Below are 19,518 nucleotides of genomic sequence, written 5' to 3'. Positions count from 1 at the left end.
TTGTGTTAATCTATGCACGGTCTGAAGCATGTGTGTGGGAATGTATGTGAATGTTTTACTGTTATATCTTATTAGTATTTTAAGTATTCTATCTATTTTATTTATTGAATTTTATTGTTTTATTTATATTTTGATATTGCTAGGGATGATGCAATGATCGGGGACCATTCTTAATTTCGTTGTTCTCATGACAATGACAATAAAGTTTCTGATTCTGATTCTGATTCTGATTCTTTTAAACCTTTCCTTTCCCAAGGCTTCGTTTCGGTGGCAGGAGAAGAGAAGGACAGGGTTCCTATCACCATTCTCCGAGACACCGGGGCACATCAATCTTTTATGTTAGATGATGTGTTGCCACTGACGGATAAAACCGCCTGCCACACGGATGTGTTGGTGTGGGGAATTGAAATGAGTGTTCTTCAGACGACAGTTGCCGTTCAAAGGTGTGTCGTTTATCTTGGGCAACGATTTGGCCGGGGGGAAAGTGTTTCCACCGCCTGAAGTGATGGATACACCTGTTGCAGCTGATCCAAAAGCGACAGTTTTTCCCGTTTGCACTGTTACGCGGGCGCAAGCGTGTAAATTTGCTGATGTGGTTAGTATCTCAGATACATTTGTGGCTGGGGAGCAAAAACCTTCTGTACGGGAGAAAGACAGTGTGGGGGATGTTAAGGTTCAAAAATTGAGGAAGGAGAGTACAAACAACCATGGTCCAAGAGCTTGGTCAAACAATTGATTTTAATGAATACACGCGTGGGAAGACCACTCTGTACGCAGACAGGGATTGATCTTCGACTTAATCAAAGCATACACAGATTTTTATAGCATCAGGGTTTGAATTAATGATGCCCCTTCATACGTCACAGACAGAATATATACATACGTCAAATCAAAACCACAATGACTTTTAACACAGTTTAAAAAAACATCATCTTCTATTTTCATGGCCGATTCCTCCAGTCAACCTTTTGACTTCCTGTTCAGCCACTCATCGTGCAAGACCTCGTTCCTTATTTTCAGAGACAACAAGGAACGGTTCCTCTTTTACCGAGACAATTTCGTAGTTACAACCAGACATGACTAACCTCTCTCCTATAAATAAATCTAACTAATGTGTGTGTGTATGTGTTGACCTCACTCAGCCTCTATGTCACCTCTCGCCTACTAACTGTCTGTGTCTCGTCCTTAAATGCTCTCTCATCTCACCCGTTGCACTTCTGACCTTTCACCAGAACAGAGGCTCCTCCTTATGTACAATAACCTAACTGAAACTACATGTACTATGTTGAATAAATGTTTTAATCAAGAACCTCTAATGAAAGCTTAATAAAAGAATATAAAAGTATAACAGACAATTTGAATAACCTAGTAATTCAAATAGCCTCGTCTAGCCAGCTCCTCAGAATAACTTAGACTCTGCTTTCACTTCTGCAAACTCTCTGCAAGCCTGCAGCTTCCTGTCAGCCTGTGACTTTAGTCTTTCTGAAAGACACACTGTTTAAACCTCTGAATGCAATATACTAAAAGCTTAATATAAAAATGACCTGATATAAGTGTTTTTTAAGCATGTATTGCAATTCCTTCTATGTTCTAATTTCCCTCAGCATGTATCACCTGGACAGTCATGCCAGTGAAGCTTAAGACCCTTAATGAACCGAACATCAACTCAAAATAAGCACAGATATGCAATATGTATAAAATAGTTAAAACTGCATCTGGAATACAAGGTTAATATGATAACCGTATGCATAAACATCTTAAGGCCATCTTAAAGCTATCTGTTACATTGTTAAAGCAATGATCATACTACAGATTATATTATTAATGCAATGGTAATGATGATGATTATTTAACAATAGCAGTAAAATAATTTCCCTGCTCCACAGCGATAAATACAGTGTGCTAAACTTAATACCGGCATTGAGCGGCGATGTGAATAAAGACGCTTTGGTAAGCGCTCAGGAAAACGACAAGTCTTTGAGTTCCTGTTTTGCAGCCGTTGTCACGGCTGGGGAAAGCACCCTTCCCCGTTTTTTCCTGCAGGATGGCGTGTTAATGAGGTGGTGGTCTTCTGATCAGAGTGGAACATCAAGTGTTACACAGGTGCTGGTACCATCTCAGCATCGTGATCAGGTGCTAAGCTTAGCACATGATGCCGGCATGGCTGGGCACCTCAGAATAAATAAAACTTATTACCGAGTGCTGGGCAATTTCTTTTGGCCTGGCTTAAAAAAAACATGTAGCTGCTTACTGTCGATCTTGTGCCACCTGCCAGTTGGTGGGCAAACCCAATAAGCCCATTCCACCTGCGCCATTAACTCCTATTCCAATAATGAGTGAACCTTTTGAAAAGGTAATACTAGACTGTGTGGGACCGTTGCCGAGAACAAAAGCCGGTCATCAGTATATTCTTACTGTAATGTGCTCAGCAACGAGATTTCCGGAAGCCATTCCGCTGCGTACGGTGAAAGCCAAAGCAGTAATTAAAGCTTTGATTAAATTCTTTTCTGTGTTTGGGCTGCCGAAAATCATTCAAACGGACCAAGCCACCAACTTCATGTGCAGAATCTTTGCACAGGTTGTTAAAGAACTACATGCTAAGCACGTTACATCCAGTCCATATCACCCTGAAAGTCAAGGTGCTTTGGAAAGGTTCCACCAAACTCTCAAAGTTATGTTACGTAAGTTCTGTTTGGAGTCTGGTAAAGAGTGGGATGAGGGGTTGCCCCTATTGTTGTTTGTCATTAGGGAGGCTAAACAGGAGTCGCTGGGATTTAGCCCCGCGCAGTTGGTTTTCGGACATGTGGTCCGAGGCCCTCTCCGACTTTTGAGGGAAAAATGGCTGTCGGAGGCCCCAGAGGAGCCGTGTAGTGTACATGACTATGTGAGTAAGCTTCGAGATAGGCTTCGCCTAGCGTGGAAAATAGCCGGGGGAAACTTAAAGCAAGTGCAAACTAAAATGAAGGCTCGTTTTGACAAAAAAGCTGTGGATAGAAGTTTTCAACCAGGGGAGAAGGTGTTGATGTTACTGCCTGTGGTAGGGTCCAGTTTACTAACACAGTTTGCTGGTCCTTACAGTATGGAATATAAACTCGACAATAACCATTATGTGATTCGCACTCCAGATCGGCGGCGAAAAACCAGGGTTTGTCATGTGAATACGTTGAAACTGTTCTATCCCCGTAAGCAAAATACAACAGCGCCCCCGGTGTGCGCTGTTGCCATCCTCCCCGCCTACAAACTGTCGGATGACGGATTATCTGGGAGGGATGATGCTGCATTAGGTAGTGGGCTGAAAAATTCAGTAATTTTAAATGATCTTGAATCACTTGTTGCCGATTTACCTGAAACTGCTCAAACTGATATCATTACGCTGATAAAAAATAACTTGTCACTTTTCTCTGATCACCCGCGCCAAATGACTGTCTTAAGTCATGACATTGATGTGGAGGGGCATAAGCCAATTAAACAACATGCGTACCGGGTGAATCCAGTAAAAAGGGAAATAATGCAGAGAGAAGTCAATTACCTCCTTGAGCATGGCTTAGCCGTTCCAAGTGCTAGTGCATGGAGCTCCCCATGTGTGTTAGTGCCCAAATCTGACAATACACCTCGATTCTGCACGGATTATCGAAAGGTGAATGTGGCCACTAAAGCAGACTCTTTCCCATTACCTAGGATGGATGACTGTGTTGATCGGGTGGGATCCGCTACTTATGTGACCAAATTGGATTTATTAAAGGGATATTGGCAGGTCCCTTTAACTGCAAGAGCGTCTGAGATCTCTGCATTCGTTACCCCCGATCACTTCCTTCAGTATACCGTGATGCCCTTTGGCTTGCGTAATGCACCAGCGACATTGGCTAAGGTTTTGGCCGGGGTCCCTAACTGTGAGGCCTACTTAGATGATGTGGTCATTTATTCTGCTTCCTGGAGCAATCATCTCCAAACCCTCTTAACTGTTTTTAAGCGTTTCGAGGAAGCATCGCTCACTGTAAATCTGACCAAATGTGAGTTTGGAAAAGCCACCATCACCTACCTCGGAAAGCAGGAGGGTGATGGTGGCTGTGTGCGACTCATGCGCTGGTCCCTCCTTTTACAAGACTTCAACTTACAAATTAGCCATAAAAAGGGCCTCGATAATGTCCTCGCTGATGCCCTATCTAGAGCAGTGTAAACAGGTAGGAATTAAACATGCAGTGGATGTTTAATTCTTATGGTGGGGGGTGTTACGTGCCTGTGTTGGTGGGTTATCTGTTTCTTAATGTGTGTATGCAAATTCACCTGTGCAGGGGCTCGGCTGTGATTGGTGGACCTAAGGAGCGGCCTGATGTAACTGGTTCCTGCTGTGGACATGGACTATAAAAGGGCGACCGAACAGCTGCGGCGCGGGGGGTGTGGCAGACTTCCCTTTCACTTGCCTCAGGTCCAGACGGAGCAGCCGTAGCAATAGCTATTTGGTTAAAAGGTCGGGCATGTGTGTGAAGTGCGGAGCAAGTAGGGGTGAGCTGCCGATTATTTTGGGAAGCCTTCTTTTCTCCTGTGTTTGTAGACCAGGGAGGTCAGACTGTGTTGTTTCTTTCTTTTCTTTTCCATAAACAGGTCAGAGGGGAACCGAAGATTAGGTTGAGTTTTGTTTGTTGTGTTGGCCTTAGCTCACCCCGAAATTATACACTCCCACTACTGTGAGTGCCATTGTTGTCAATAAACTATTGTTAAAAGCCCGATGCTGTGGCTGTGTCTGTTTGGGCATGGGAAGTCACGGGACACCCCGCTCTTGTTACGGTCATTTCGAGCCGGGTCGTAACAGACCCCTTCCTCGATTCAAAGGAGGGGGCCTATATTACAAAAATATTTCCCATCAGTGTTAAATGAATTAATATTACTGCTGCATATGTTTAAGGTAGATCTAATTTTAAATACATTCTGTTTAATATCCAGCATCATATTCTATAAATCACATGTTTGTAATAGCTGCCCTGTGAGGACCAGATAGAAGACCTGAGCTCAGAAACACAGGGTTACATCTGGATTTTTAAAAAAACATTTAAAATATTTGAATGACAAAAAAATCGGCTGAATTAAAAGTCTGGAGCAGTGTGTGACATCGATAACTATATGAAAAGAATGAATGATCAGTGATGAATTATGGTCTTTGATCAGTGGTTGTTGATCAATGATCATGAGAATTATGATGAAAGAACTGACCCCCCAGCCCATTGTTCCTTCAGTGGGTGTCTCGGTTGTTAAAGAGTGGACTCAGGCACGGAGCTCAGAAATAAAGACAGTGCGTTTATTTACAGTGCAGTAAGGTGAAAGCAGTGACAACAGATTCTGGGCTGGTTTCAGTCATTATGAAAATGTACTGTTTATAAGACTGGGAAAACCTGTAGTCAGCTGAGACTGAAGAAGTCACTCGGATGAGTGACGAAACGTTTCTCCCACTGAAAACGCTACGTCCAGATGAAGAGAATCAACTTTTGGAGACTGTCGAGAAAGGCTCCCCACCACAAAGGTAACAAACTCACCCCAGCCACATAAGTACCACACACAAGCATGCACACAGTAAAAAGTGGAGATGCAACGATCACCAGTTTCACATCTGCACAGCTGATTTATAGTTAAGCTGGTCTGTAGAGTTCACATGGAGCCGGTGTGGGTGAGGGGACTCGCCCAGCTCTAATGACCAAAGTCCAGGTGTTGTCCCTCTGTCCACTGACAAGAAACAAAGAGCTGAGTAGCCTTGCAGGTCAAATCCTACCAGTCCCCTCAGTATGACAGCTCCCCCCCTAGATCGTGGAACTTGTTAGTAACAGGGTTGATGTCAGAGGCCTGAACAGTCAGCCCCAAGAGAGAGTTTGTGGTGGGGCGTGGTCTGCGGTGCCGTGCGGACGCACCTGCACGGCATCCGCAATCACGCCCGCCGTGTTAAAACACGGGGACTCAGGGGTTGGTGTGTGTGTGGTGTGACGTGAATTAAATAAAGTTGGCTCTGAACGTTGCTCCGTGGTCCCGCCGTGCCTTATTCACGCCACAGAGTTATATTTAAAGGCCCGGAGTAACCTCTAAGAACTGTTTATAATAAAATGATTAATATTCTTATATTTACCTTTACTGTTTCACAAAGGTTTAAAAAGGGTATGTCCACAATTTAGACTGTAATTACAGGATATTTTACTTTATTTGGCAGGAGAGAAGCAGAGGCAGAATTAAATGATAATAACAGTCACAAAATAATAAGAAAATCACATCAATCATAATTATCTCATTAACCTACTCTGAGCTAATGCTGATTTTAAAGGATGAGAGAGGTTGGAGGAGAGAATGAGCTGATCTTGTGCTGAATTTTGTTTCATCTCAGTGTTTTGTGCTAATGGAAACAATCCAACAGGAAAGCAGGAATCCTTGAATATTCGATACTTCAGGAAAACAGCGAGACCCCAGATCTTCTCAGTGTTGGGAGAAGCTGCAATCCACCAGTAGAATGATGGGAGTCCAAACCGTTAGAATTATAATCCAACAGAGCAAAGATGATGATGATGATGAGCAGAGATGGAGCCAAATCCATGATGAATTTGTAAGTCCACTGTCTGGGCAGCTGGTTGATGTCTCTGGTGTCTCTGCCAGAATTTCCAAAGGTGAATTTCTGGTATCCGATCATCTGAACTGCTCATCACACAGAACTGCTGGAAACAGAACCTGAACATCTCTGAGGCTCCAATTTATGCTCTGATAAGTGCTCACTCACCCCACCTCTCCTCCCTCTGGTAGGTCGTCACCAATCACTGTGTTTACAGAAGATCAGCAGTTATTTTACTTACTACATTTATTATTTAACATATTGATCAGGATCATACTTTGATTATAACTTTGATGAAAAATAAAGATGATTTACTACGAGCACATGGGGAAAAAGCTCTTTTCTTACAGTGATGCCACAAATCTGGGTCTAACACATGAGGCTGGATGTTAAATCCTTTTACCCCCTCAAAGATGTGATGACAGGGGAAAGTACTTCAGCCTCTCTGTCACTTTTCTTCCATCAGAAACTTTTTGTTTTTTTATTGAGCTGAGATCAGATTTGTGACGGTCACTCTGATAACTAGATGTTGTTTAAACCATTTTGCCACAGTTTCTGTACAACTGTGTGTTTAAACTTCAAGTTCAGCTCTTGAAGCTCTTCAGCTGCTCATGTTGCAGATCCACTGTGAGCTGAACTTCCAATGAAGCTGTTAGAAAAATCAAAGTGATGTTTCAGATTAGTCAATGAGCTCATTAGTTAATAACTGTGTAAGATGGTGTTATGGTCCCCTGATCCTCTGCTGCCTACCCACCATCGATCTTTCCTCCCTCTGTTTTCTATCTTTGTCTCTCTGTGAGTGTGGCATTTGTGGTGTGTGATGTGTGTCGGTGGGGTTTGGCAGTTCTGCTGGTTCCTGCTCCTCCTCGGCTGGAGCACCTGCAGTAACTGATAATCAGTCCAGCACATCAGTTTGGAAGAATTTGACTCCATTTTTGACACAGAGCAGCTTTAATTCTGACATGTTGGATTTTCTCACATGAACTTCCAGCTCTTTCACACCATTTCTGTTGGACTCTGTTGGACTCGGTTGTTGCAAAGCTCTATTTTTAACAGCAGGCATGGACGCTGTGTGTTCCTACGAGGCTGCTGGAGCTGATTGAGGCCACTCAGTACAACTCTGATGATTCCAGCAGACATGCCACAGCACATTTCAGAAGCATCCCTGAAGCATCTCTTTGCTCTGCACCACTAAAAATAACTCTGACTCTATTTTTTACAGAAGCTCCATCAAGCTGCACAAAACAGAGGAAAATGTGCAGGACAGAAGAAACAGCAAAGGAAATCCTGTCAGTGCTGAAAATAGAAGAGCCTGTGCAGACCAACATGTTTCTCTTCTAAAATACACCAGGTGTGGTTTGAAGGACGCAACAAAACCACATCAGAAAGACATCAGAGACTCATCACATCACTCGCTGGATTCACTGGATTCTTTTTCTTTCACCATTATTTGGAACAAAGAGAACAAACGTGACTGGTTTGTGTCATTGTGGTGCTGCATGGCCCACTTTCTCCTGAGATTCAGTTCACAGACAGATGTTCTGATAGTTTTCTTTACAATTTGCTGCTAGAATTCAAAACTCATAATGATGGTGAGCCAGATGGGCCAAACCATGATCCTATCAGCAGCATGTTTCATTGTAGTGGTGCATCATTGATGGGATAAATGGACTGGTGCTTATATAGTGATTTTCTGTTTTCATGTGGACTAAAGTAGTGGACTGACCAACAGACTGACATTAACATCAGAGCCGTGCTGCTAGTGTGGCTAAAAGAAAAGAGAAGAAGAGACAGTCATGTTGATATGAACATTAGAGAAACACATCATGGAGCTGAAATATGATCCTGCTTCCTCATTTGGACTCATTCACCTCAGCTGACACGTTCAACAGCAGACAGGTTTTTGTAGCAGTCTGTCTCACTGTGAGAGGAGGATGGTACTACCTCATCTTTGGCTCTGGAACTAAACTGTATGTAACAGGTAAGAACAAACATTTATTTTCCTTCAGTTGTTTTATTGTAGAAGCTGAAAATGTGTTTAAAGTCAGTTTCTGCTGCTTCAGGCTTTACATGTTAGTTTTTCATCATTAGTAGAGAATTCATCTGCAGCCATTGTTACATAAGAAAAGCTCAATAATCTCTGAAAACATGTTGAAATCTCACTGAACAACTAAAGTTATTCTTTATTTCTGCAAATATTAGTGATGTTACAAATATTTAGGATTTGATCCTCTCAGTGATTCTGCTGGTTTTCAACACAAGATCATATTTGACATTAGAAGTAATCTCGAAGCAGTAAATTTGTAAATATAAATAATGCTGAAGTGAAAATGTAGACATGGTTTTTGATAATTGTCAAAGAGACATTTTCCTGGTTCAATCAGTCTTTTTTTTAAATATATATATATATATATATATATATATATATATATATGAATATGTTAATTGTCATAAAAACTGAGACATTTAAAATTTGTGTAAAATGTGATTAAAAAATGCAGGATAAAATATGAGATTGTTACAGTCTTTCAGTATTTCTTGCTTGTTTGATTTGTGTTAATTGCAAAATTCAAAGATTTTGGCAGAAAACACAACTTTGTAAAATAATTTCACATTCTTTAGATATTATATCATAAACACGGATTAATGAATTTGTTTTACTCTACTATAAATTTCATATTAATTGCATTTAAATGTGTGCAGTGATACATTCACATATTTTTAAAAAGTATAGCAAAAACAAAACTGATGTTCTGCTCTTGTCATCATTGTAATAAAATAGTTCAGAATCATTCACTTTGTAAAACAAGTATGTTATTTATTATAATATGTTTTATATATCATTTCAGTTGTATTAAGAAAAATTTATATTTATTGCCCAATAATATATAATATATATGAAATCACACCGAGAAAAAGTTGAAGGAATGTCAGTTTGGTTCAGCCGTGTCTCGCTCTTGTGTGCAGTTTCCTTATTTCCCTATATGTATTTATAGTGTGTTTTCTTGAGTTCGTCACTGGTCCGTCTGTGTTACCTCGATGTGTTATTCTGTGTTTCACCCTAGCATTATCCCGCACATCATCCTGCGCGTCATGCTGTCAGGTTTTTGTAGTTAGTTCCTGTCCTTGTGTTACTCTGCATTTTCACCCAGTGTCAATAAAGCGCACTCTTCTACATCTTTGGGTTCTTCTCTCACTCCACACAGCTCGCCTTAGCTGTAACTCATTTATCAAAGTAGTTTTCTTCCAATTTTTGAACTAAAAGAAATAAAGAAAAAACAACATATGGTCTTTAAAATAAATTGTATTATACATGACAAGAATGTGAATTTTCTTGGATGAATTGAATTATGTGGAATTACTTTTTATTTCCTTTTTAGTGCGAAATATTATGAATTAAGATTAATGCATTTTTATACAGAAGAGGATCTCTGTTAGAAATCCTGTAAGGACTAATATGGAAAATACATTTTCACTTGTATCAAGACAAATGGATATATTTTCAACTAAAGTTTTTATTTTTAACAACTTGCTGAGTGTTCCTCATGTGAGCCATGATGACATGAGGTGATGACTGTGTTTGATATGAAGCTGAATCCAGTGTATGTAGTGAACTTTGTGCTGATGAGTAGTTTAGTGATCAGAGTCCATGTAGTTTCCAGGATCAGACTGAATGCAGTGCAGTGCTGGAAGCTGCTGCTGACTGTGTGAATGTGTGTCTGTGCTGCTTGTTGCTGCTGTCAAACTTCAGATGAGCAGGTAGTGAAGCCCGTGGTGAGCGTGTACCCAGCAGCATCCAGAGCCCACCTGGAGGGGAAGAGCTCCCTGCTGTGTGTGGCCTCAGCCATGTTTCCTCCTCTGGTCCAGTTCTCCTGGAAAAGACAGAAGAAGAACGGCGGAGAAGCGGAGGAGCTGCCCCCTGCTGAGGGAGAGCAGCTGGAGCTCAGAGAGGCGGGACGCACCATTGCCATCAGGATGGTTGATGGGAGCCATTCTGACACATATAAATACAGCTGCTGGGTGAAGCACGAGGGGGGCACAGTGGAGGCCCGAACACAACAAGGTAATGAAGGCTTGCTGACTGTGTTCAGCAGTGATTCAGCTTCATGTGGAGATGCTGTCAAAGAGAGCAGAGCAGCAGAGGACTGACATTTCTCACTGCAGCTCCAAACATTTGACTCCTTTTCTTTATCCACCCACAGATTATCTTCCTTCTATACACGAGGTGAAGCTGCTCTGCCTGCTGTACACAGTGCTGATAGTGAAGAGTCTGGTGTACTGCTGTGGACTCTCTCTGCTGATGATGCTCACAAACAAGGGAGCGTCCACCAACTGCACACATGCTGACTGACTGTTTCCTGCTCGCCTTTTCTCACCATCAGATTTCCTCCAGTCAGCAGTCAGAAATGTAAATTAACTTCTGGTTGGTTCAATGTTTCATTACTGAGCATTTGACCTTTTCTCATTTAATCATCTTAAACTGTGTAACATAAATTTACAGATAAACATGTTTGATGTGTTTGTAAAAGTGTAGATTCTTTATGTGAAGATTTCTTTTGTACATCTCTGCAGAAAAACTGATGCATTCAGATCCCACCATAACAAAATAACAGTGTAGTTATTTGTCTGAAGTAAAAATAAAGATTGTGATTTTAAGAATGCATTTCTCATTTCTTCTGTGATACATAACCTGTGTGACTGCAGCATTCACAGATCATAAACTTGCTCTCCTGCAGCAGACGGGCTGTGTGGGTTTCTGCTCTGCAGCCTCCACACCGTTAGCTGTGGCTTTCACTTTAATAACACAACGACAGTTACAAGCATGAACTCTGCTTCAAGTTGTTCAGGAAGCATCTGTGTTCATGTGTGTGAGAGAAACAAAGTGTGAACTCAGAGCTGTTACACAGTTGATGTTTAGTACGATCACAAAAGACAAATACAAGATGAAGTCTGAACATTAAATCCCACAGAACTCAAGTTGAACCGTTATGATTTAAAAACACTGAAAAAGGGAATAAATTAAGACAAGATTTGTAAAAACAATTTCACAAAACACCATCAGTTCAGATGGATGTTGAGCATCTTTCCATCTTTTTCTAATAATCATAAATATGTAAAATGTTTCATCAAAATGTGTCATTGATTAATCAGCTTAATTATTCAGACTAGTACAATTTATACAAATAATATAATTGAAATAAAACATAATTATTATAATTAAGAGCAGCACAGAGAGACAAACTCAAACAAAGAACATTCATCAATTTGATGATTGAACCAGTGCTGAATATTTATTAAGTTCACCCACGCTGTGCTGTAAATTCTGTTGATATTAATATTAAGATTTAACCCTCATAATGTCCCGATTTCCACACACCTGTGGTCCTCAGGGTCACAAATGTCCCCACTTCATTTCAGTGTTTTTAAAGTATAAATTGTCGATCAATTCAGTGTAAAAAATACATGAAATGATCAGTTATTGTGATCATTGTTTCACAACCAGAGTCGGTCGCTTTAACAGATGATCACAGACGGCTTTATGTCAAAGTTAATGTAGGAAGCTGTTTTTAAACGACTTCAAGTTTTTTACTGGCAGCAAATAATCAGGTTTTCCTTTGGGCTCAAAAATGACCCCGTCTGCTTTGACTGTTTATAAATGAAAGGTATAAAATATCATCCATCTCTGTGTTTCAAGGTTTGATTCAACTTTATTCCAACTCATTGCCTGACATGTGTCTGTATGTTGGCATGGTAGGAACAGCAGGGCATGGGTCTGAGTGAAGGCAAACCTTCATGAGGACAAAGGCGTGTCCATATTTGACACAAGTGCAGGAGGACAAATTAGAAATTCGCTGAACTTTAGTGATGCTTTTAAAGAATCTGTGATTTTAAAATCTTAGATGCAAATATAAAATCTGATGAGATTTATTCCACAGATTTGTGTTTTATGTCAGGGTAAATAATCTCTAACAAGTTAAGTGATTTACTATGAAGTGAAAAAGAGCAAATATGAAACAGATGTTGTCATGGAGGAGTGGACTCAGGCGCAGACAAACTCAGACGCTCGATGGCGAAGAATTAAGTGAAGTTTGTTACAGGAGGTTCGGTGTGACGACAACGAGTGATGAAAACAAACATGAACTAAAGGCGAGAGCCTAAAAATCGGCTCTGAGGTAAATGACTCATTTACAAGGTATCAGGTATCACAGCACGCTGTGAGACGCTGTCAGCAGCACTGAAGGAAACACTGTGAACAGTGTTGAGACCACACCAGCCTCTCCCATCCTTTTGTCTTAGTAGAGATCACAGAGATGTTTCCAAATATTCCTACTTTTGGTAATTTGCAAATTTGACAACTATTGCTGCTAAAGGTAGCAATACCACAGATTTATTCCACCAGCGGAAGAGTCATCTACTGCTAATGAAAACAATTGTAAACATGAACGTGTTCAACGTCTCCCCGCACACCAAAGGAAACATTAAATAAACGAGCTGTGATACCTGTAATGTTCCACGTCAGTCGGTTTTATAGTCACCGTCTAGACTTCTATTTCTGTCATTTGAGGTCAGAAGAGGTTTTTTCTTTTCTTTTTTTTACAATTTTACATGTTATAAGCACAAACGAGCACCTTTGTAATTTCAGTTGTTTTCGTTTGTGTCGTCTACCTTGAGGTCCACTTTTGTTGCTATAGTTTGTGTTTGTTAGTGTCGACCACAGAGAGAGTTTACTGTCAGGTGTTGACATTGGTGAAAAACCTCAGTGAGCAACTGATGGTTAAAAGTGGTTATAATAAAAATGTTCAATTCATTCAGATATTTCTGTATTCAAAGCAAAAAATGGTTGATGTGAATGAGTGTACCAATGTTAGACACGATATGGTTGAAACTAAAACTTGTTATTGGAGCTTATTTAAACATACCGTGATATATATCGTGTATTGTGATATAGCCAAAAAATATTGTGATATTAGATTTTCCTCATATCGCCCGGCCGTACACAGGAGCCCTCAAGCTCCCAGATTAAAGACCGCCCCGGGGCAAGTGGGGAGTGCAGACTGAAGGCCTTATTTTATTCTCTAAACTATATTTACATCTCTGTGGTGAAAACATGACACAAACACACACTACAAACTTCAGTAACAACTCAAAAAACAGATATAACAAAGAGCAAAGCACTCCCCCAGGTTTTGGGGTGTTTTTTCCATATCTTTTACCGCAGGCAGTAAAAGATCAAGTGCTCGGGGCCTTCAGCGGCTCTCATTTTTATTCATTTAAATTTCTAAAATGTTCCATCTTGGAAAAACAGACTTTTCAGTCTTTGTTTATCAGCATCAGTGGGTCCGACTCACTTGTATTAACACATTATCTCGTGCTACTGTCTGAATGTCATAACCTATTAAAAACCCACACAAAGCCAAAACATGTGGGCATGAAAAAAATCACTTTGTTGTCCCACACAAAATATCACAAACAATGTTCGACTCATAATGTTGATGACTTGAAATATCCACAAGATGTTTTATATAAAGGGCAATAATGTGTCATACAGTGCAGGTCAACATCATATTCTAGTGTCGATCATTTTTCCCCTGAGCTCATATTTCTATTTAAATTCAAAACACCTTAATTCCAGCTGTGTTTCAGCTAGAAGTATGTCCACAAAACACCAAACAGTATCTATAGTTTGTTTATCCCTAAAGTGCTCTGAGGAAAAAGAGAAAAAAAATGAATTAAAATTAAAACTTTCATCCAAACAAAATCATTGAATCGCTGAAAATCGTCTCTTTTATTAGTGATTACAGGATATTTATGTTCTTAAATAGAATCTGTATCAAGAAAAACACTAAAAATGATTTTGTAAAACCTATTGATTACATTTTCATTTGCATGATGCAGATAACAAATGAACTATGACTGTAGTGAACTTTGTGCTGATGAGTAGTTTAGTGATCAGAGTCCATGTAGTTTCCAGGATCAGACTGAATGCAGTGCAGTGCTGGAAGCTGCTGCTGACTGTGTGAATGTGTGTCTGTGCTGCTTGTTGCTGCTGTCAAACTTCAGATGAGCAGGTAGTGAAGCCCGTGGTGAGCGTGTACCCAGCAGCATCCAGAGCCGTGTCACAAACCTGTTTTCAGCCTTTACATGTTTGTTATAGGAATCTGAAGTAAAACTGTTAAGGTACAAAATCCAGAATCAACAGTCAAACATAATCCAAGCAAAGTTGTTTGTATTTAATGAGTTGCCCATATGAATGACTACATAGTCGAGCATTATTTTACACATTTATGTAACTGAATGTATTTGATAATTGTAATAAATTGTAATTGTAAAGCAAACGTAACCCAACAACATCTGGAGTTTTGTAAATCACAGTCAGAGTGCAGAAAATGTATTTTGATGAGTCTTAAACTACACAGTGAAACCAGAGTGGCTGTAATTTAAGACTTAAGGTGAAGAATTTGTTTCTTGTTTCCTTCAGTGACACACGCTGACCTGTGTGAATCAAACTTCCTCTCTTACAGCAGACGGGCTGTGTGGGTTTCTGTTCAGCAGCCTCCACTGTCAGCTGTGGCTTTGCATTTCAACACAACAACAGCTGCAACCACCAATTCTAGATAAGAATGATTCCAGTAACGACCTGACATGTGAGAGAAACAGCTCAAGTCCTGGACTCAGAGCTGAGAAATGAACTTTAGTGGAATCAGAGGAGAGACGATGCTCAGGCTCAACACTCGACCTTCGTTCTTACCCATAATTTTCCACTGAGAAGAGCATTTACAGAAGATATTATAAAGTGTGAACGTACAGTGTGTTTGTTGTCTTCCCTAAAATAACAAAACAAAAACTGTGAACATTTGTGCATAACAACGTACAGTAGAGTCAAAATATTTATATTATATTTGTATTTATATTGGTTCCTGAAATAATAACAAACAAGTGTATATTTATAGTAAAGGTCTGTAAGAAATGTATCAACTGATATGTCTCCATGCGTGCTCAATCATCCAGGTCAGTATGAGTTGATATTAAAAAGAAAAAATGATCAGAGAAAAAATGTTTTTATTGCTAATTTCATTCAGCTGTGTGAGACACTGAAAACATAACTGTGTTTTGACATGTGGTTACTAAAATGTTTCCAGTTATTTACTGTGACGTTAAACTTAAATCAGTCAAATAGACGCTTGTTTTCTCCAAATTCATCATGTTACTAAAGACTTAACACATTTATTTTAATGCATTTTAAGCACATAAGCACCACCAGTCTTGTCTTTTGTCCAATAGGAAGTCTGAAGACTCGTTACATTTCAGCTCGTCCTTGTTTGGCCTCAGCTGCATCAGAGCGCCACTTCTCCCCAGGTTCACCAGAGGAAACACCACTGCACAAAATGCTTTTCCTCCCAGCTGCTGCTCTGTGCTGTCTGTGTTCAGGTGAGTGTTTCCAGCCAATCAGGAGACATCCAATTTTAACAAAGACCATGAAAACAACCGTGTGTGTGTGTGTGTGTGTGTGTCCACAGTGCTGGTTACTGTGGCAGCAGAGCTGACTCAGGGTGATTTAACATTGACCAGGAATGTTGGAGAAAATTCCTCCTTCAGCTGAGGAGGGACTGAACAGCGTGATGGAAGATTAGTATTCTGGTACCAGAAACCAGACAAATAAGTTTTTACAGCGATTCTTAACATAGATAAACTCGACAGTCAAGTTGAATCAAGTTGTAATCTTCCTCAGAAAGATGATTTCTCAATGTGAATAAACAGAATGGATGTGAGCTTCAGAGAGACAAAGTTAAACCTGTTCAAGCAGCCACACACTACAGCTCCTGTTTCAAAACTGATCATCACAATAACAAATGATCCCTGCAGCCTGAACAAAAACCAACAGATGAACAGATGTCAAACAGTGTCTGTGACAGGAAGAGAGCAGTAAACCACAGCCCAGCTTCACATGTTTCACCTCCATCTCAGAGTCACAAACATACTGAGCTCACAGACTTAATTACCACAATCAGAAGTTGCTGCAGAAATGAAACTTTTTCAGATTAATATTTCAGCAGCTGTCAGCAAGAAATCACAGACACAACAAAATAAATCATTTATTAACTTCTGCAATAAGTAACTATTGTAAAATGATGCAATAATAAAAATGTCTTTTGATGACAAGTTTGGAAACACTTCCTGTGGCTCAATCGCAGGACAATAAAAACTGTTTTGACTGAATATAGTTGAGGTTCGGTTTTAGTAAATGTTAGTATATTAATAAATTAAGGTGTCTCTTTATAATACCAAACATCTGGATTGCAATAAACTTTGAAGCTAATGCAGCACTACTGTTATTGATCTTGGTTGGATCACATTTCTTATTTGGAGAGGAATCTCTACAGAAGTGTTTCAATATTGGAATAGAACATTGTTTAACCTGTAATGATTGTAAAGTAGAAATAAACAGCTCTGGGATGTGGTCAAACAGCAAATTCACATCATGTGTGTGCAGCTAACATGTCAAACTGTGTGACGCTGTCATCATCAATGTGGACATGAACCTCTGAGGAAGGTTTGCAACGCTGTGTTCAATCTATGCCCCAAAGAATGAAAGTAAAACGAGGTTCAACCTGGTGAAAGCAAAATGAACCTTAGAAAGCAAATGAGTGAAAGTTAGTTTTTTTCTTTTGCCTATAGCAGCACGACGAACGGGGTTTAGTAACTGCTCAGATTAACTATCATTTAAATATTGATTAAATATTAAACTCACATGTGCTGATTCAGTGCAGCAGCACATGTGATGTGACAGTAAAAGTGATTTGATTAAACACAACGATGAGCATTTAGACTGATTTCAGCCTCAGACATAAATGTTTGCAAAAGCTTCACGTGAAATATTTCATCTGTAAAATTATTATTGTTGTTATATTGTAACTATTGCTGTAACGAATTAACGCGGATCGCCTCGTGCGTGGGGCTGCACGGTGCTAACGCGTTAATGAGCTAACCGTGCTAACGCGTTGACGCCGTGCAGCCCCACGCACGAGGCGATCCGCGTTAACTCGTTACAGCAGATTTGCCGTCTTAATGCGGTTATGGTGGCCTCAGCCATGTTTCCTCCTCTGGTCCAGTTCTCCTGGAAAAGACAGAAGAAGAACGGCGGAGAAGCGGAGGAGCTGCCCCCTGCTGAGGGAGAGCAGCTGGAGCTCAGAGAGGCGGGACGGACAACTTCTATTGTAGTAGATTATACAGATGATCTCTACACGTACAGATACAGCTGCTATGTCAAGCATGAGGGGGAACGTGGAGGGTCAACCAGAAAAAGGCCCTTAAGCCTTGGTGCCTGTTCCACTGTGAATCCCCTTAAAGACACGGACAACACACGTCTTTTGTGTTTCACTTCCAGGCTCCACAGGCCTCTCTTCCAGTCTCAGTGCAGGGTGAAGCTGCTCTGCCTGCTGTACACAGTGCTGATAGTGAAGAGTCTGGTGTACTGCTGTGGACTCTCTCTGCTGATGATGCTCACAAACAAGGGAGCGTCCACCAACTGCACACATGCTGACTGACTGTTTCCTCACACTCTCAGTAGGTGAAAATAAAAGCGATGTGTTGTGGCTCAATGTGGGGGGTTTATGGGGAGGGGGGCAAGTTTGTTTTTGGTTTTTTGTACTTACCCTGACATTCATGTTCATTTAATTCTTTACTTGGACTCAACAGTTTTCTAGTAGATGGACTCCTTTTCATTTAATATTCTAAAAGTTTTTATAAATAATAAAAATCAGCATCTGCTTCATGTTTTGTCAGTTTTAATTCACTGCAGTTCATCAGAAAATCAATAAGAGTTTTAATCAAAATTTTATTCTGCATATTTTGTCTTAGAGCTTCGGTCTCTCACATGAACGTACAAGAAGAAACAGAAGTTTCTCAAATGTAACATTTACATGTCAGCTGACAGAGGAGTTCAAATACATCTGTTTGAAATTTCATCAGTAAATAAACATTTTCATGTTTGGAGGAAACGGGTCTCTCTTGTACATGAGACATGAGTCTCAATGGGACTAAATGTATAAATAAAGGTTAAATAAACTAAAAATGATGCTCAAAATATTGATATTCTTGCACGTTTCACATGCGCTATAATCTATTATGTCACCAGGGTCAGACTAAATAATTTAATAATTTTTACAATTAGCAGAGTCAGGCGCAGAAATGTTTAAATGTGATAACTGATTATATGTTCAGAGTTGCATTTAATACTGATCCTCAACTACAACAGACTTTATTTTTTCAGTTACTATTTCATTTTTAAATTAATAAAAAGTCTGAATAATTAACCAGATCAAAGACACAATGTACTACTGACTGTTGGCTTCTGTGACTGTTTTTACAAGTGTCATTGTCTTGATTTATCCACTTCTTCAGTTAAAACTCCAGCAATGATTCTGTGAGATAATATTTAGACATTTTGTATTTTTCTTTTGTGATGAAACCAAATTAAAAGTGCATTTCATCACCCTGGATTTACACATGTATAATGATAAAGTTCAAATAAGTTCATTTGTCAGCTGTGAGTTGAGGATTTGAGCTGTTTCTCTCACAGGTGAAGAACACAGATCCTTCCTGGAATCATTCTTGAAGCAGAGTTCCTGCTTGTAACTGTCATTGTGTTATTAAAGTGAAAGCCACAGCTAACGGTGTGGAGGCTGCAGAGCAGAAACCCACACAGCCCGTCTGCTGCAGGAGAGCAAGTTTGATCTGTGAATGCTGCATTCATATACGTCGTTATGCATCAAAGACTGAAACGAGAAACACGTTCATCAGAATCAAGTCTTTATTTTTACATAAAACAACTACACTGTTACACTAGGTTTCAAGCATCAACCCACATGAATGGCACAGCTGCATGATCCTGGAGTGAAGCCAAGAGGCACCATTACTTTTTCTGTAACGTTTAAAGA

At 40.0% G+C, this 19,518-nt stretch overlaps 2 protein-coding genes across 4 annotated transcripts; both read left to right on the top strand.

The window, feature by feature from the left end:
• The first annotated feature begins 7,476 nt into the window (after window positions 1-7,476).
• LOC147307623 (immunoglobulin lambda-like polypeptide 1) lies at window positions 7,477-11,224 on the top strand. The gene is made up of 3 exons (XM_086271942.1): window positions 7,477-8,561; window positions 10,332-10,643; window positions 10,783-11,224. Exons 1-3 carry the CDS (start codon window positions 8,420-8,422, stop codon window positions 10,929-10,931), a joined length of 603 nt encoding a protein of 200 aa, XP_086128068.1. The 5' UTR covers window positions 7,477-8,419; the 3' UTR covers window positions 10,932-11,224.
• Window positions 11,225-14,528: 3,304 nt separating this feature from the next.
• On the top strand, window positions 14,529-18,126 carry LOC147307622 (uncharacterized). 3 transcript variants are annotated; one of them, XM_086271946.1, is made up of 3 exons: window positions 14,529-14,694; window positions 17,608-17,863; window positions 17,930-18,126. In XM_086271946.1, exons 1-3 carry the CDS (start codon window positions 14,602-14,604, stop codon window positions 18,124-18,126), a joined length of 546 nt encoding a protein of 181 aa, XP_086128072.1. In that variant the 5' UTR covers window positions 14,529-14,601. The 3 variants fall into 3 exon arrangements, with proteins under 3 accessions (XP_086128072.1, XP_086128070.1, XP_086128071.1); XM_086271944.1 differs by having other exon boundaries at window positions 17,608-18,126; XM_086271945.1 differs by lacking the exon at window positions 14,529-14,694 and having other exon boundaries at window positions 17,669-18,126.
• The last annotated feature ends 1,392 nt before the right edge of the window (window positions 18,127-19,518 follow it).

Source organism: Aulonocara sp. 'chitande type north' Nkhata Bay, linkage group LG18, assembly GCF_057382095.1.
Source record: "Aulonocara sp. 'chitande type north' Nkhata Bay isolate Kocher_YH1m ecotype deep benthic linkage group LG18, A_spYH_male_GT1.1, whole genome shotgun sequence".
In the NCBI taxonomy this organism is placed as follows: domain Eukaryota; kingdom Metazoa; phylum Chordata; class Actinopteri; order Cichliformes; family Cichlidae; genus Aulonocara; species Aulonocara sp. 'chitande type north' Nkhata Bay.
Note: the sequence above shows the minus strand (reverse complement) of the source record. Positions and strands in the feature narration are given on the sequence as shown.

Coding starts and splice junctions, on each gene's coding strand:
- LOC147307623 (XM_086271942.1), top strand. CDS start 8,420: ATGATCCTGCTTCCTCATTTGGACTCATTCACCTCAGCTGACACGTTC. Junction 8,562..10,331: donor AACTAAACTGTATGTAACAG/GTAAGAACAAAC, acceptor GTCAAACTTCAG/ATGAGCAGGTAGTGAAGCCC. Junction 10,644..10,782: donor GGAGGCCCGAACACAACAAG/GTAATGAAGGCT, acceptor ATCCACCCACAG/ATTATCTTCCTTCTATACAC.
- LOC147307622 (XM_086271944.1), top strand. CDS start 14,602: ATGTGTGTCTGTGCTGCTTGTTGCTGCTGTCAAACTTCAGATGAGCAG. Junction 14,695..17,607: donor ACCCAGCAGCATCCAGAGCC/GTGTCACAAACC, acceptor CCCACGCACGAG/GCGATCCGCGTTAACTCGTT.